The 17,481-nt window shown below is 57.9% G+C and overlaps 1 protein-coding gene across 4 annotated transcripts; it reads right to left on the bottom strand.

Moving 5' to 3' along the window:
• Positions 1-1,329: 1,329 nt before the first annotated feature.
• Positions 1,330-16,748, bottom strand: RIPOR1 (RHO family interacting cell polarization regulator 1). Of its 4 annotated transcripts, none has more exons than XM_077132740.1 (22): positions 16,668-16,748; positions 9,444-9,570; positions 9,175-9,327; positions 8,945-9,023; positions 8,258-8,281; positions 8,110-8,163; positions 7,811-7,963; positions 7,647-7,710; positions 7,512-7,555; positions 7,306-7,431; positions 6,607-6,755; positions 6,403-6,532; positions 4,829-6,313; positions 4,623-4,744; positions 3,672-3,804; positions 3,272-3,407; positions 2,985-3,146; positions 2,576-2,734; positions 2,231-2,427; positions 2,057-2,140; positions 1,852-1,942; positions 1,330-1,736 (listed from the first exon to the last, which is right to left on the bottom strand). In XM_077132740.1, the coding sequence occupies exons 2-22, from the start codon at positions 9,545-9,547 to the stop codon at positions 1,639-1,641; spliced, it is 3,747 nt and encodes a 1,248-aa protein (XP_076988855.1). In that variant the 5' UTR covers positions 9,548-9,570; positions 16,668-16,748; the 3' UTR covers positions 1,330-1,638. The 4 variants fall into 4 exon arrangements, with proteins under 4 accessions (XP_076988855.1, XP_076988857.1, XP_076988854.1 ...); XM_077132742.1 differs by lacking the exon at positions 16,668-16,748 and adding an exon at positions 11,672-11,861; XM_077132739.1 differs by lacking the exon at positions 16,668-16,748 and adding an exon at positions 10,452-10,573.
• Positions 16,749-17,481: the final 733 nt, after the last annotated feature.

Below are 17,481 nucleotides of genomic sequence, written 5' to 3'. Positions count from 1 at the left end.
GCCATCCCAGCTTACCACTCAAAATGGTGAGCTATCCCATTGTAGCTGCAGAGGGAGCAGAGAGCTGTGCAAATGTGCCTAGAGCCGTCTGCCTGTGCCTACCCCCACCCTGCCTGGAATGAGCCACCTGCATTAACACACAGGTGTTTCCTGTACTCTTTCCTGTTGCCGTTTTTCTGCTCAACTTGGCTTCCCTAGCAGGTGGTTAAGGCCCCAGCCAAACATCTTCATGCACAGTTCTAAAATACAGGTGGGGGGGTGGGGCCCAGCAGTGTTTCCTGGGGATCTGGGGCGCACACAACCTTTCAGGGGGGCTGTTGGTTATGTCATTGGCTTTCCCTGAGTCACAGGCATATACTCTCCCCAGTGCAACACCTCTGTGCACATGCCGTCAGGCTGCTGTGCCATTGTCACAGGCACTGACACACCACGATAGGCTTAGGAAGTGGGGGAGGCCTGGCCTATACACTGTCTCCCTTGGCCCAAGATAATGAAAGCTCTGGTGGGAGAGCTAGGCATGGGTTGAGGGTCTTTTCCTCCAGTCTTGGGTATGGGCCTCCTCAAAACAGGCCTGCCATCCTGAAGTCTCACCCTACCCTCAAGTTCCTTACATAGAACTCTTAGCCTTTGAGGGTTAACACACGTTCATGTGTGGGGCAGTTCTGGGTGAGCTGAGCCCTCTCCCTGGGGCCCTGCTTCCTGAAGCAGCATGAGTTGGCTAGATGTCTGCTCAGTCAGGTTTGTTATTACAGAGGGAGAGGCAGGCTCAGGGAGGGAAAGGACTTGCAGTCAAGGTCACAGGGTAACCATCCGGGTCTCCTGCCTTCCAGGCCGCAGCTCTTCCTCTCTGCAAGAATCTTGTCTCCTGCTATCCAGCCCTCAAGTTGCTCCTTGCTCTCAGCTCCTCCGTAGGAGGCAGCCTGGGTGGAGGGGCCTGGCATCCCCTGATAAGTAAGTGTTCTGCTGCCCCCTGGTGGCCAGGAACTCCAGTCACATCTGCTTAACCTGCCAGCTTCCTCTCAGCTCCAGGGCCAGAGCTGTTCCCAGCTTTAGGGCTCCTGTGGGCCAATTCCACAGTAGGCCTCTGACCAGGGCCTGAAGCTTCCAGACACAGGGCAGGCCCGGCTGAGCCTCCTCAGCAACATCCCATGCATAGTGCTCTTCGAACCCTGTTTCAGCCTCTGGGTTCTCTTCCACCCAGATCTCCACAGCAAATATACATGCCATTGTCACAGCTGGAGTGAGGACACACCAGTGCCAGGCAGGGCAGGAACACAGCAGAGGGTGTTACTACAGCAGAAATTCAAGAGTGCAACAGGCCAGACCATGTAGGAAAGGCATTTTGCTTTTTTATTTTCTGTAAAACTCCGTAAATAAAATACAAAACCAAAGGGTGTGGGTGATAAAGCCAGGGTGGCCAGTCCCGGACACTGATTTGTGGCAAGGGGTGTGCTGAGCCAAGGCTGGGAGGCACTGACTACCAATCCCAGGGACAACAGAATATATTAGATTTTCATTGATAGCAATCTGTGGGGGACGGGTGTCCGGAGCCAGCCCTTGCCCTCCCTCCCAGTGCCTGATGAGCCCTGAAAGTAGGGGTAGTGGGGACAGGACTGAATTGTTGTGTTGGTGGGGTGTTTAGAAAGCTGTGCTAGCCATGCTGCCAGGCCCGAAGATGCGGGGCAGAGCATCCAGGGACTCCTCCAGGCGTCGGTGGGCAGACTGTCCCTCTTCCCCTGTAATGGGTGAGGATGGGGTCAGAGGTGGTCCTAGCCCCATCCCATCCTCTTCCCATCAGATAGTATATCACCAGAAATCCACCTGGCCCATACCCCTGTAGCCCAGCCTTACCACACTGTTGTAGGCTCTGCCGGGCAGCTTCCCGCACAGCCTCCGTATCTGTTTGGCACAGGTACACAAGGGGCTCGATGCCTTCAGGAGCCTGCCAGGGGAGGGAGTATTGAGGGACGGCCAGTGGAGCAGGTGGGAGAGACCCAGAGGAAAGGTGGGGAGGTTGAGAGAGGAGAGGAAGGGTGGGTGCGTTGGCAGTAGTCACCTTGATGCAGCCCAGAGCCAGGCAGCCAGCCACTCGTGTGTGTACATCCTCATCCTCGAGCTGGTCCAGAAAGCAAAAGAGGGCCTGGGTGGGGTGGGAGGGCAGACTTAGGCAGACTAGTGGAAGCCCGAGATCCCAAACCTTGCTCTCAAGGGAGCCTTGGCCAGCCCTTACCCTTTCCCGGAAGGCAGGGCCCAGTGACAGGCTCCGAAGCTGGGTGCTGACAGCAGCCATGACCTTGTTGTTGCCATGTACAAGCAGGGAGCTGAGGGCCCGTAGCCCATCTCTACGCAGACGCCCCTCAGGCGCCAACCTTAGGGCCTTCAGAACCACAGCCTGGTCATCTGAGTTCAGATTCCGCACCAGTAAGACTGAAAGAAGGAAAGGTCCAGTCGGGACAAGGCAGTAGAGCAAGGAGCATCCTGGAGTGGGGAGGCCTGTGTTCATTCATGTCCTTGTCCACACCCTCAGGCCCATCCACAGGGTCAGGCCACTTTGTGGTCAGGGCTGCTGGCTCACCCTCCTCTGCAGTCTCAGTCACAAAGTCCTCCATGGTGGGATTGTTTAGGGCTTCGACGTAACTCCAAAACTGGAAGACTGTGAATTGTTCTCCGTGGCCTGGCTGGGGCCTTCTGGGCAGTTTCTGCCCCAGTGCATCCTCCAGGAACTTGACACACACTGTGAGAGGCAATGCCTTAGGCCTCAGGGTTCAATGGGCTCAGGCCCTAAGAGGGAAGAGTGTGCCTCTATCCCCTCAAGTCCAAGAGCCCCTTGTCCAAACCCTACCCATCTGGGCACAAGCCTTGATGATCTCTTTTCAATTCTTAACTCAGTATGTCTGTATGGGTTGGCGTGGTTTTCCCTGAGGTTCCTATCACTGGGGATCTGAGATAGGAAGGAAGAAGGGGTGGGCAGGCAGTCCACTCACCAGCCTCAGCTAAGCCTGGCTGGCGCAGAGAGAGGCGGACACCATACTGATCGCAGAAGGTGAGAAGTACCCGCTCCACAGGGCACATGAAGGGGCTGCATCCCTCTGTGCACTGGTCCCAGAAGGTTAGGAAGCTGGGCCGAGAGGCTGAGAACTGTACCACTGTGAAGGGGTGTGCGAAGCCATCAGCAACAGGGCAGGCAGAAAGGCAGACAGGCATGGGGATGCTGGCAAGGAGGTGGGAGCTTTAGGGTAAAACCCGAAGCCAGAGCCCACAGGGCCTTTACCTTCCTGAGCACAGGTGGCAGGGATCTCCCATCGCCTGCTGAGCTCACACACTGTCTCAAGCACTCGGGCCTCCTGCAGCAGCCGCTCCAGGGCCTGTCCTTCCTGGCAGCGCAGGGGCCCAAAGGTGCCCAATTTCTGAAGAAAAGGGATGGTCAAGTAGCTCAGGTCCCAGGGTTGGGCTTGGGAGGGTGGATCCCAGGAACTAAAAGTCCCAGCATGCACTCGGAGAGGTTGGGGGGAACCAGAATGTGGGAGGTGTTGCATTCAACAAGGGCCAGATGCCAGGGCCCTGGGGCAGTGGGGTGTGGAACTCAGAGGTGTGGAAGGCCAGGATTGAAATGCAGGGCTCTCTGGGTAAGGGGCCATAAGGGGAGGAGAGGGTAACACCACCAGCCTCACCAGCAAGAGGCGACTGCAGTGATCTAGGTGCTGGACCAAGGTGGCGTCCAGAGCTGGACATCCTGTGCTGAGGGGGTGGGCACTGGGTGAGTCTAGGCTGTCCTCAGCTGCAGGCTCCAGGCTGCTCAGGGGCCTGAGAGAAGAATGGGGTCCAGCACCCCAGAAGCACGGATCACCACCTGGTCACTAGTGTACATTTTTATTGAATTCCCCCAATCCCAGGATGAAATAACACATAAGGCATGGATAATAGTGGGTACGTTCACAGAGGACTTCAAGAAGGAGTAAGTGGCTGAGACCAACAGGCAGTAGTGGGAACCTCCAGAGTTAGACTGCTCTGTGCCACCTCCAGCTAGGACTGCCAGGGCTGCGGGCTAGGATGGTGGAGTAGGGCTACAGGTGGGATGGCCTATGAAGTAGACTGCAAGAGGCTGAGGCCCACGGGTTGCAGGGCACAGGCCCATAACCTGGGCAGCAGCAGAGGGAGGAGGGGCTGGTACAACCCTCAACTGGGAATCGGAAAACACTGCTCTGGGACAGAGAGCCAAGAGGCCCAAGCCTCTGGGAGAGCTGGGATCGAGGTGGAGGGAGTTGATTCTGGGGGACTGAGGTTGCATGGGGAGGCACTGAAAGGGCCCATTCACAGGGTGGGTCCCAAGACAAGGCCAAGGGTTGAGGAAGAGCTGGAGGCTCACAGACAGATGGGGACTGTTGAGGGAGGCAGACGTTGTTGTTATGAGAAGGAGAGCAGCCAGAACCACTGGGGATACAGATGGGGTTGGAAACATGGACATAAAGGACACATGAGGAGAGATATAGGGGAGGGGTGAATATAGATGTATCTGCCATTCAGTCCATTCCCTTGTGCCCACCTCCAGTCTTGCTGCCCTCATATGCCCCACCTTGCCTGTTCCCGCTCACCTAGCCTGTTCTCACCTCTTCCCCTCTCACCTGCCTCCAGGACAGTCATTGTCTTCATCTTCATCATCGTTGAGGAAGCTGAAGCTTTCCAGGGCATGTTCCACAGTGATGCTAAGGCTGGAGGCCCGGCTTCGAGTCAGGCCCTGTCTCTGCTGGGGTTGTGAAGGAAGTCAGGACTGCCACCACTGCCTGGCTGCCCTCCCTATGATGCTGCAGCCCAGCCCAGCTCTCCTCACCATGAGCAGACTCTCCAGTCGGGTCACCTCCTGCTCCAGGCCCTGCAGCTCAGGGAACTGGCCACGATAATCATCCAGAGCAGTCACCAGGGCCCCTAGAGCCCCCTCCAGTCTCTTGTCCCCAGCCCCTCCAGCTGCCCCTGAGACTGGAGCAGCCATGGCCAGGCTAAGGTCTGAATCCTGGGGTACAAGGGCTAGGGGTGAGGGAGGGGGGCTTGGGATCTGACGGATGGGCTCTGGGGAATCTGGGGCAGGGCTTGCGAGGGATTCCCTACCAGAACAGGTGGAACTCTGGCTGGTACAGGGGGCTATGGGCTCTGCCTGAGTGCAGGGTGTGGAGCCTGGATAGCCAGAGGGTAAAGATTTTGTGCCTGGGAGGGTGGGGTCTGTGTGCACAGAGCAGGTGGCAAAAGTATCAAGGTCTGGAGAAGTGGAAGGGTTTACAGTTTGAAGGGCAGGGCTTGTGGCAGAGTAGATGGGACTTGTGGTCTGGACTGTGTGGACTATACCTATAGCATTAGGAGTGGGGCTTGAGGTGGGGTGAGTTAACATCCTGGTTTTGTGAGTAGGGCTTGGGGGGACAGTATGGGTGGGGCTTGGGGCAGTTTGGGTGGGACTTTCGGTACAGGTGGAACTTGCAGTAGAGTGAGTGGAACCTCCTGTTGTGTGGGTGGGGCTTGCAGTAGTGTGCCTGGAACTTGTGCTGATCTGAGCTAGGCCTATAGTAATTAAGGTAGAAAGTGTTGGCTTATGGGTGGGGTTCATGACAGTATGGGTGTGGCTTGTGGTAGTCTGGGTTGGTCCTGTGGTATTGGGTAGAGGGTCTCTGGCACTTAGCGTAGGGCCTGTAGTGGTGAGGGCAGAGCCCATGGGCTTGTGGATGGAGACTGTAGTCGTGTGGGTGGCACTATAGGTGGTGCTTGTAGTGGTATGAGTGTGGCCTGGCAGGTTAGAAGGGCCAGAGTCAGTGGCCTTGTGAACTGAGTCTGGGTATGTAGATGGGGCGGGTTCTGCAGCTGTGTGGGCAGGGCCTGCTGTACTGGGGGTAGTGGCAGAGTGGCCAGGGTCTAGGGCAGGAGCAACAGGATCAGGGTGCTGCTCTTCATGGGTGGGATCTGGGTGCTCAGGCAGGCTAGGTACCCGAGCAGGGTTTTCCAGGTCCACAAGCTCCACTGAAGCCTCAGTTAAGGCAGCGTCCACACTGGCCTCACTGATGTGGCTCAGAGTCCGGCTGTAGGGGATGTGCCCATTGGCCAGGACTGGAGCCACGGCCCCCTCCTCATCCACAGGCCCAGAGGTGGGGGTCTCCGGCCTGCAGAAGGCAACTTGGATAGGTAGAGGTTCCGGCTGCTGCACCAGGGGCTTGGGGGCTGAGGAGTGGCGGGCTGTACCCGAAAGCTGTGGGCTGGAAGAGTCGTCTGAAGATTCGGATGACAGGGACCATGCTGTCCCATTCTCCAGCTCCTCTTGCCGCCGCAGCATGTTCTGGGAGAGAGGAAAGAGTGTTTCAGGACCATCCCTAAGGGACCCCTTTGGGAGGGGGTCATGAGGCCAGGGCCTGGACTGTGACTCACGTAGAAGGCCTGTTCCCGAAGCGAGGGTGTGTCTGGTGGGCTCTGGCTATAGGTGGAGAAGCGCTTGGTGACTGTGGAGGCCTTGTTGACAGTAGAAGTGGCCGAGGGCTGGTCATCCTTGTCGAAGGGGCTGGGGAAGGCAGGGGCTATTAGAAGGCCCCACGTTTCCCTGGCCCTGCCCTCGAGCCCCTCAACCCCAACAACCTCCATATGACTTCCAGGCTGAGCTTGATGGTGCCAAGATCATTGATGTCCACAGCCACAACCTGTGGCAGGGCAGCAAACAGGTCCTTGGTCTCACAGGAGACACTGCCCACAACCACGTGGTTGGCTAGGCCCTTCAGCTCTGTCACCTGAAACCAACAATGAGCAGCAGGGTCACAAGGGTTAAGAGCCATGAGGTGGGAGATCAGAACTGAATTTGTAGATCTCCAAAGTTGTAAGAGCAGTAGAGGGTCATGAAGTCACACATTCACAGGGGTATGAGGTCATGAGGAGGTCACAAGGACTGTGTTCTCAGGTGTGTGGGGCCATGGCAGCTTAAGAATGGGGCTCATGAGGTTTGAACCTCTGTCACTGAGGTTATGGGGGGGTCACAGGCTCCTGGGAGAACAGGAGGTTAAATGCTTACAGGATCAGAGGCTCATGAGGAAGCCACAGGATCAAGGGGACCACAAGATCATAGGAGTCACAAAGATTGTCATTCTCTAGGTCAGAGATAATGAGGAAAACATAGGACCATGAAGGTCAAGGGGTCACACATTCACAGGACCATGGAGTAATGAGGACGTCATAGGGGTTGGAGTTCTCAGGGTCTTGGGGTCATGAGGGTCACAAGGAGTTCACAGGGTCATGGGAGTCCCCAAGGTCATGGTGTTCTACAGTCCTAATCAGGGACATCACCTTGATGGACAGGAATTCTGTGAGTAGAGGCAGAAAGATGGTTTCCTCGCTGTCCCACACCTGCTTCCCACTACCCTCGATGCGGCCCCGTAGCTTCCAGCGCTGACGCCCATACTTCATGCAGATCTGGGGGAAGAGGCAGATGTGAGCGTAGCCATCAGTATGCTGACCCTGCCATCCCAGCCTTTCCTTGTACATCCTCATACCTCATACTGATCGCCTGCACACAGCCGGGCGAAGCCAGCCAGCCCTGGGAGTAGGGGGAGAAGTAGATATACCATGTTGGGAAAGGTCTCAGGAACAGCCTGCCCTGTCACCCCTCTGACCCCATGACGTAGTACCTTTCATCCGGAGGTGGAACTCGCCCAGCTGTGCCTCTAGCTCACTCTCCAGCACACACATGCTCTGGGAGGGATGAGGCAGGGGCAGGAGGGGTCAAGAATCAGCCCCACTTACCAGCCCTGCCATTCCCTGTGCCCTTGCCTCATGAGCACCCATTCCTCACCTCCGTGTACTCTCGATGCCCCCGACTGGCCTCGGCCAGGCTGTCCCGGGCCTCGCGGCTCCCTGGGGATCCAGTACTGTAGGCACGGACCATGTTGTAGGCGCCATCCCGTAGACGCCGCTGGACACAGTATGCCTCATACAGCTCATCGATCTAGCAGGTGAGAGGGGTGGCAGTGGAAAGACTGAGACTACTGGGGTCACTCACCCAGAGCCTAGCATTCCCTTCCCCCACATTGCCCCATGACACCCCAATCCCCTACCCCACCCGACATGGGCACGTGCATGCTGCACATATACCTTGCTGGCATGGAACTCCAGCCGTCTCAGAAAGCGTTCAATGGACTTGACTTGCTGGGGGAGAAGTGGGTCAGGAGGGGCCTGAGGCCAGAGCCCTTTACCCTCCCCATGAGCCAGTTCTTCCCTTCACCATATAGGACACACTCACCTTGTCCAAGTCATATAGGAAGCCCTGTGGGGGGGGGGGGGGGGGAAGAGGAGAAGGAGACTTAGGAGGTATGGGGAGAACTCCAGTAGAAGCACTTGACCACCCCTACTCCTCTTCCTCCTCTCATACCATAGTCCACATCACTACAGTCATCAGGAACGACCCTCTTTCCTGCATGCCTGAAGACACAGATCTGGTCCCCAAGATCCCTCCAGAACCCCCTCTCCACCTCTACACTGGACTTCTTCCCTGGCCTAGAGCCCTTGGGGAGAGTTCTGTGTCTCCATATGCACGGTTCCCTCTGTAGGGAACTCCTATTCATCCTTCAAGACCCAGCAAAAATGTCCCTTCTTTTGAGAAGCCCTGACCTCTTCCCTAGGAAGAACCAAGGCTTTCTCTTTAGTACCCTTACAACATAATCTGTTGTCTATGTCTATGGGGGTCTGATCCACTCCACTGGAAGCTACTATGGGCAGTAATGGGTCCCAGGCAGGAAGTGTGCACAGAAAAGGATTTCAGAGTGGAGCTCCCCAGCCTCCCTGATATCTTCTATTCCAGTCACACCTAGACTAAGTCATTCTAGAAAGTAGCCCTGTTGTTAGCCAGGGCTTGTCCTGTCCAGCCCCCAAAACCACAAAGGCAAAGGAAAAGGCATCATCCAGGGCATCCCTGCCTCCCCCCACTCACCAGGCGGGAATTTCTTTTGGACTCCTTTATCTGCCCCTGAAGTTTTTCCTGCTCCTGCTGGTGCACTTCCAAGTAGGCCCTGGGGAAAAAGGCGGGTGGTGGGGTGAAGAATTGGTTTATCTCTCCAGCCTCCTACTGCCCAGGGTACAGACAATGGAGAGAAAGCAGGCTGAGCTGGGGAAGGTTCCTACTAGCAGAAGGGGAAACCGGTAGAAAAGGGAATTGCATACGTCAGGCCTCGCTTCAGCGCTGCATACACCTCGTCAAGTCGCTCAGGCTGCGGCACCTTGGGGGCTGGGTGCGCCACGGAAAACATCCTGGACACTCGGGAGAGCGCTGGGGGCTTCCGTGGGGGCCCCGGAGGACTGAAGGCCGGAAAGTTCCTGGAGTAGAGGCTGCGCTCAGAAAGGGGCGAACTGGAGTTCCCCAAGCCCTCACTACATCCCACCGCAACCCCATGCGACTTGCCTGACCCTATTAACCTCCCTCCGCCGCATACCTGGGCCCCCGCTCGTGGCTGCCGAGGACACCTGCGAAGGACTGGCTCCTATTGACTCGGGCGCTGAGTAGGCGGCGCTGCGGCCGCACCGACAGGGACATCATGGAATGAGTCCGCGCGGGGCTCCCTGGAGGTGGCGAGCGGGGGTGTCCAGCACCAGTTGGACCCCTGAAGCCCTCTCCCCATGGCCCGGTCCCAAGCCCGGATCAGGTTCTGCCAGATCACCAGGTACGAATGCCCCCTCGGGCTCCGGCCTCCATACTCAGCCCTGCGGGCCACGGCCTGACTTCAGGAGTTCGACAACCTCGCGGTCCTGGGAGCTAATGATAGGGCGGCCGCGGGCGACTCGGACTCAGCGTGGCCTCGGATCAGCCCCCGCTTCCTGCTGAGATGCCGACTCCGCCTGCCGCGGGGCAGGAAGGGGGGTCGCGCAAGGACCCTCCCCCTTTTGGGAAGGGGCAGGAAAGGGGCGGAGCGCGGGAAGAATGCGCGGAAGTGCCTGTTTACCCTGGGGCGGGGCGGGCCCTCCAGCCCTGCCCCCTGTCCCCCCACCCCAAACTCGACCTAAAGCGCTGGCTCCCCCACCCCGAGAGGCCGCGGGAGGTCACTGGGCGGGGTGCGCTCTCTTGTGCCTGCGGAGCGGCCCGACAGGCCCGGCCAGCACAGGTTTGGCTCCCGCGACCCGCCCGCCCGCGTAGGTCAGCTCCCCCTAGCCCCCAACGGCTCCGGGGCGCCAGAGTCCTCCCTGGGCCCTGCAGGCGGGGATGTCCAGAGTGGGGGGGTGGGGGTGGGCAGGGCCGAGAAGTGCCCCGCCCCCTCCACTTTCCTGCAGCTAGGAACTAGAAACTGAGTCACGGACGGATGCCTTAGCTCGCGTCCTAAACCGGATGGGATCCTCGGCGGACTACCACCCAGCTCCAGAGAAACACGCACCCCTGGCCCCCAGAATCCGGCTCCGCACCCCTTGGGGCAACCCTGGCGCCTCCGCAGCCCCAGGCCGGATCCTACCTCTCTTCTTGGCGCTCATGGTAGGTCCCGTGCAGCCCTCGCCCCACGATCGCCCCCCGCGTCCCCGCCAGCCCAGGGCCGCTCGGTGCCGGCCCTGGCTGGGCTCTGCGCTCGCTCCCAGCGACTCTGACTCTGGCTCGGCTCCGGCTCCTCCCGACGCCGCCCCCCGCCCAGTTCCTGCCTCCTGACTCAGCCCGCCGGGATGGGGCGGGACCGGCCCGACCAGGGGGCGCCCGGGCCTCGGTCCGCCCGGCGCATGGGAGGGGCGACTGGGGGTTCCCCTCAGAGAGACTGACGAGGGTCCTCTCTGCTGGGGTCAAGAGTGTGTGTAAAAGGGTTGAGCGCACCACCCACCCCCTCTACCCACAGACGGGTGCTCAGCCCCAGGGAAGAGGATCAAGTCCCTCTCCCTACCCGGGCCTCCTCTCTAGCTGCAGCAGCATCCTAAGGCTGAGGCCCCATCCTCTTGCCCCCCAGCCCGCATAGGCCCCTCAGGGCCTGAATCCTCTTGGTGCAGGGCCCTTTCTCTACCCCAGTGCCAATCTGGAATATCCCTCATGCACCTCTGGCGTGGGATAGAAGCCACCATGCTCAGAGTCCAAGGACATCCCACATCCTGACCTCAGCAGGGCTGGAGACTCCCCCACCCCATAAACACTCCTTGTCCTTCGAGGCTCAACTGTGCCCCACTGTGCTTCCTTTCTCCCACACAGCTGAGATGGGGCCAGGGATCTGCATTTCCAACAAGCCCACCACCCCCAGATAAGTTCAGATCCAAGAGTCCAAGACTCCAGTTTAGAAATACTAGCTCTCCCTACCTCCCTTAAGACTGGACACTGTGCACCCCACACCATGGACTGCCTCTCTGCTCCCTTCAGCCACCCCACAGGAACATTTCAGCCTCATCACCATCCTCTGCAATGCTGTTTTCCTAAAAGACAACCACCCTGACCACACTGTCAGGTTCAACACACCTAGTCCACCTTGCCTTCTACCTGAGACCTCAGTTCCCGTGAGTCCTCTGCTTATTTACTCAACCCTCCCCGAGTGACAACTCTGTGTCAAGCAGATGCCAGTCACTGAGGATGCAGCCCTGCACAGAGCTCAGAGCTCACCTCTGCTTTCTTTCTCTCTGCCAGCCCTCTTCCAACCTTCTCTTCCCTACTTTCCCTATGCACCCTTCCCCAGCCTGGACCCACAGCCACCACTCCATCACTCACCTGCTGCTAATATCCTCAGTGCTCTTTGCTTCTCTTCTGGGCAGAAACCAACCCCGGGCAGCCCAACTCCCTGCTTTCTCTGTACCTGCACACAGACTGGCAGGAGCTGGCAGAGGTCTTGGCACAGCAGCCTGGCTGGAACCACAGAACAGTTCTCAACCTCAGCCAGGCTCTCATTTCCCTGCCCTGCAAATCCTCATGTGTGACTCTTGTCATCTCTCTCCCGTCTCATAAAAGATGTTTCAGACTTTCTCCACAAGCTTCAAACAATCTAAGTCATTCCCACTTAAAAAAATAAAAATAAAAACCCTGGAAACCACCCAAAGTCCATCAATACTGAAATAGATACTGGTATTCTATACTGCAAAAAGAAGGATCTATAACTCCATACAACAATATGGATGAATTTTATGACAATGTTGAGTGGAAGAAGTAAGACATAAGAGAGAACATAGGTTTGATTCCATTGATATGAGGTTCAAAAAAGGCACTATCCTAGGATGATAGGAGGCAGGATAGTCTATGTGATGATATTGTGAGCCATTGATTGTACACCATGTATGGAATGTTTGTATGTTAAGTTTTATCAATAAAAATATATTTAAAAAAAAAGTCAGGCTAGTGATTACCCTTGGGAGGTAGTGCCTAAAGGGGGAATGGGTGGGCCAGGGGTGTTTAGGGTAATGTTCTGTTTCCTGAATTGGGTGCTGGTTATATGGGTGTGCTCCCTTGTGAAAACTGATTGAGCTGCACACTCAGGACACATACCCTTTTGTTTATGTATATTATACTTTGGTATAAAGTTAACTTAAAAAGCAACTACAAAAACAAATGACCCATCTCTGATCCTCCCTCTCTCTTGAGTTATCCCCCCATCCCTCTCCTCCCCTTTCAGAGCCAAGTCTCTGGAAGAGATGTCTGCCCCCATTTCCTCACCACACCCACCCACCCGTCTTCCCAAGCTGCTCTGCCTTCCACACCCAGCACTACCCTGACCGGCCTGGACAAGGTCACCAATGACCTCCCTGTTGCAGCATCCTGTCTCCAATGTTTAGCCCTTATCCTTCTTGATCTCAGTAAAGCTTTTGACTTTGTGACTCCCCTTCATCTTCCTGCAGCCCTTCCTTTCCTGCATTTTGAGATGCAACAATACTGCTGGTTGCCCACCTCTCTGGTCTTATATTCCGTGCCCTCAGGTGGTGCACAACCCCCCACACCGACTCCCCTCCAGCTAAGTGTTGTCAGATTCCTTCTCCCTCCCTCGCCCACACTGCCCCCTCTGAGCTCCTGGCCTGTATATCCAGCTGCCTACTTAATGCCTCCCCAGAAGCCGAGTGACAATGGAGAGTGGGCTGTTAGGGGGTGTGCTGACAGTGAGGTCTTAAACGGGTCTTACCCTCCCCGTGATGGCCCCACCATCTGTTTACCCGTTTGTTCAAGAGATGCTGGGAGTCATCCTGAACGCCTCGGTCTCCATTGCCCTCCAGTGGACATTGGCTTGGTCACCAACCATTGCCAGCTCTACCTCCTAAACATTTCTGGCATCTGCCCCCACATATCCCCCCACCATAGCTAGAATTCTCACCACTTCTCATCACCTCCTAATGGGCCCCCAGCCTCCATTCTAACCCACAACGATCTATTATTCTCTGCTCAGCTTAAAAGTCCAGTCACCTGACAATGCTGGTAACTGACCTTACTGAGTGCTTTCTATATGCCGGCCACTGTGCTTCACAAACACCATCTCATTTAATTCTGGCAACAAAAAATGGAGTAAGTCCTGTTAGCCCCACTTTACAGATGAGAAGTCTAAGGCTGTGTGTGCATTACATCTGTGTGACCTTGGGCAAGACATTTCTTAACATTCCGGGGCTTCAGCAGCCCATCTGAAAATGAAGATAACAACCACCACCACCATCTCACTGTGGGGTAGGGGCATGGAGTGGGTACACTACCTCACTCCATAAGCACACAATAAATATTAACGCTTGTTATTAGTAACAATGAAGAGACTGCCCAAGATTACACAGCTGGTAAATGGTAGGGCCAGGATTCAAACCCAGGCATTCTGACCCTAAGATTTGAAATCTTTTAACATCCCTCTCATGAAACATCCATGACTACCCTCCTGTCCCAAGGATAAAATCCAGACCTCCTGATGTGATCTACAAGGTCCTTCAGGATCTGTCCCCTCTCCTCCATCCTGCACATGCTTCTAACCACTCCTCCTGCCTTGGTCCTCTGTCTCTGCTCTGGAACTATCTCTCAATACCTGTGAGGCTTTTCCACATCTAAGCAGCAGCCCCTTTGCTCCTTATACCCTCCTCCCACTACTTTCAGCCTGACCTGCTCCCCCTCCTTTTTCAAGTCTTAGCCTACAACCTCTTTCTTTAGGAAGCCTGCCCTGATGGCAGCCTGGGTTGGTCCCCCACTGTAGGTGCCTTCATAGCTTCCACCCTCTGGTCTCCATGGCCACACAATTCAGTGGTCAGTTCTCCTTTTGGGTCTGTCTTGCCACCAGATTGGGAAGCTTGGCTCAGTACTGTATCCTCTGGGCCCTCCACCAGGGCCTGAGCACCTGGGAGATGAAGGAGGGAGCACAGTGAGTAGGGGAACAGGGCTGTCTGGATGGGACAGTAGATGCTGACCTATTGGAGGGATAGATGTCAAGTCTGTGTCCACCCCACCTCCCCTAACCCCACATACGATTCTGTCCCCAAACACTTTCTGGCACCATCAGCAAGTGGGATTCTGTTGCTGTGGATGAAACAATATGGTATGTCCTCTGAGATTCTGGATCTATGTGGATGACCCCAACTCAGAGTAAACTGACTGGGCCATCTAACTTACTTTCTCTGGCTGGGGCTCTGCTGCCATCCATCCCCTAGTCCCACAGGAACAAGGATGTGTTAACTGTTGGTCCAGACTCCCCCCAGATAATCATCAGAATGTCTCTCTGGTGACTACTCAGGGACTGGATGGGCAGGAACTCTGCTGTGGTGGGGGAGGGAAAAAGCTGAGTCCCTACAACTTGAGCGTGGAGGGCCATTCCAAGTGATGGGATATGCTAAGAGATGAGTCTCCCTGGGCTCAAGCCAGCCCTGAAATCCTTTCTGAGCATGGCAAAGAATCCTGGTCCCAGAGGTGACAGGGCCTGTAGCACAACCGGGAATGGAATCCTGGCCGCCTGCATGGCCTCAGATCCTGCGGCCCCCGGCTACTCCCCACTACTCCCTATGCACCAAGGCACTCACGCACGCGTAGGGGGTAAGGTCTGCTACCTGCATTGCCCTGCTCAGTGGTATGCAAAGCCAGCTGCCTCGAAGGGAGACTTGCGTCCCAGCCCAGCCCAGCCCAGCCCCGCTGCAGGGCCGCCCCTGACAGAGGTAAACAGACGCTAAAAATAACCCGGGCCAGGGGTTGCCGCAGGGGGGAAGGGGATCCCTCCAGCGCCTGCCCGGGTCTCCAAGGCAACTGCCCCAAACCCAGCTGATGACGTCATCCCGCAGATGACCGAGTTGAGTAGGGAACCAACGAGAAGCAGCGGCGCCGTCTGGGACCCCCACCCCGGAACCGGGCGGAGGCAGCCGGGTGGCCTCACTTCCTGTCGGCCCCCTCCCTGGTCAGCTGGTCACATTCCCCGGACGGCCGCGCGCTGGGAGCCGGGCGGCCCACCCCGGGGCCTGGCCAGGGTGCGAGTCCGAAAGGCGGCGAGGGGCCGCAGTGACTCAGATTCGCCCTCCCTGCCCGCTTTTCCACTGTAGGGCAGGGCGCAGCTCGGTACCCTACGTGTTCCCCTCATCCCCAGCCAAGCCCAATCCCCTGGAACGGCTCGTCCGGCCCCTCCCTCCGGTCGCTGACCCTCCAGGACGCAAGACAGGGCAGGAGGAGGGGAAAGAGAACTAAGCTAGGGAGAGTGATCTAAGCTAGAACTCTGTCTCGCTGTACCCCATTCCCCAATTCTCACCTCCACCCAGTGCCACGGAGGTGGATGGCGCAGGGGAAATTTCTCACTTCTCCCCAAACCAGCTGTGTGACCTTCAGAATACTACTTAACCTCTCTGGGCCTGTTTCTGCGTCTGCCAAAGGTCATAATCCTCCTCAGAAGCCTGTGCCGCGAGTGACCGCGGCAGGCCCAGGGCGCGGCTCCACAGATGGCGGCCAGGACACCGTTATTGTTATATTAGACAGCACACAGTAGGTGCTCGGGAGGGCCAACCTGGGCATGCCCGAGTAGACTGACTGGGAAGGGTGAGCCCGGGGTCTCGGACTCAGGCCTTGCCCGGGAAAGGCGGGCTTAGTCGGACCCCTGGTCCTGGTGAGCAAACCTCCTCCCCTAACGACTTCTGCCCGGCGCCCAGGCCCGGCTGCTTGTAGGGTCTCCACGCAAGCCTCCAGGAATAGGGCCTGTTCCCGGACCACGCCTGGACGATCCTCCCCGGGTTCGGCGGCGCTAGGGGTTTGAGTGGGGAACACGGCCCCAGGCCAGGCTCGGCTACCTCGGGCCTGGACCCAAAGCGGCTTAGCCTGGCCAGCGGGGCCGGGAAGATTAGCTCATCTCCGAGGCCGGCTTTGCAGCTTCGTCGACCCCTCCCCATTCTCAGCTCAGCCTCCCCCCGCGGCGAGGTCGGCAGCGGGGGCTCCCGAGAGCGCCCGTGCCAGGGCCTAGGTTGGCGCCGAGGGCCCGCCCTCGGTCCTGGCCCACCCCAGAGCCCTGGGGCCCGGGCCGCCTGGGCCTCGCCGAGGCAGGGAAAGTGGTAGAGCCGGGCGCGGCAGGCCCGGAGGCGGCGGCTTTTGTACTGCAAGGCTGCGTCCTCCGCGCCCGGGGGGAGGGGAGTAACGACCCGGGAGCGGCTGGGATCCCAGGAACCGGGTGAAGCGGGACAGGGCCGCAGGCGGAGCTGCAGATCCGGGACCCACAGGGTGCCGTCGGCGGCGGAGGTACCGGCCCCGCTGCGCCAGGCCCGCGGTCCCTGGAAACGGCGCGGACACTCACATGGCTGCGCTGGGCTGCGCGGACCTCGCGCTCTCCGGGCGCTCCGCGCTGTCCCGCCTGGACGCGCCGCAGCTACTGCTGTCGCCACCGCCGGCCCCTCCCTCCGCCCCGCCGCCCTGCTCCTCCCCTGGCCTGCTGGGTCCCACCCCCTGCGCTCCGCGTCTCTGGCACCCCTGGAGGCGCCCACAGCTCGCTCTGCCCTATCGGATAACGGGGCAGGTCGGTGGCCCGCGCCGAGCAGTCCCCTCCACCTTGCAGAGAGGGTGATCTTGGGAGATGCGGGAGCTGTGTGAGTGCTCCGGGTCCGCAGGAATAAGGGGGCTTTCTAGGGACCACAGGCGGACCCCAAAATGGGGATGCCAGGGAGCCCCGCCTGCCTGACCCCCACGCCCGAGATCCCTCACTCTGGCTCTAGAGACCTTTCAGGCCCTCTGTGACTGCCTGAACCAGTCTTGGAGCAGCCACTGCTAGGTCGGGTTGATTGAGGGAAGGGTCAGGGCCGGTTTGGGGAAAGGGAAACAACAAGGCCTGAAATCTGACACCTTCTGGGTTCAGATGCCGTCCCTCAGGCCTGCATTTTGGACCAGCCTCAGTTTTCCCACTCTGGTGAAAGGCTCCTTTTTCTACCACTATCTGGCCTGAAAGTCTGGGCTCATAGCCAGGCCACTCAGTCACCACTCATTGGGTACAGGCGTCTCTGGAGACTCAGAACTTGTTAATGGGGCATGGGTGAGAACCCTCAAAGGTGCTAGCACCCATGCTTGGGGCACACTGTTCTCCAGCCAAGGGGCATTCACTTTCCCATAATGAGAGC

This window comes from Tamandua tetradactyla, chromosome 16 (assembly GCF_023851605.1).
Source record: "Tamandua tetradactyla isolate mTamTet1 chromosome 16, mTamTet1.pri, whole genome shotgun sequence".
Classification (NCBI taxonomy): domain Eukaryota; kingdom Metazoa; phylum Chordata; class Mammalia; order Pilosa; family Myrmecophagidae; genus Tamandua; species Tamandua tetradactyla.
This window is presented reverse-complemented; position numbering and strand designations above follow the sequence as displayed.

What these genes read in the sequence shown, in the direction of transcription:
- RIPOR1 (XM_077132739.1), bottom strand. An exon ending in TTCGGGAACAGGCCTTCTAC is followed by an intron (nt 6,314 to 6,402) that starts GTGAGTCACAGT and finishes CCTCTCTCCCAG; the next exon opens with AACATGCTGCGGCGGCAAGA. An exon ending in TGCCACCTGTGCTCAGGAAG is followed by an intron (nt 3,147 to 3,271) that starts GTAAAGGCCCTG and finishes ACCCCTTCACAG; the next exon opens with TGGTACAGTTCTCAGCCTCT.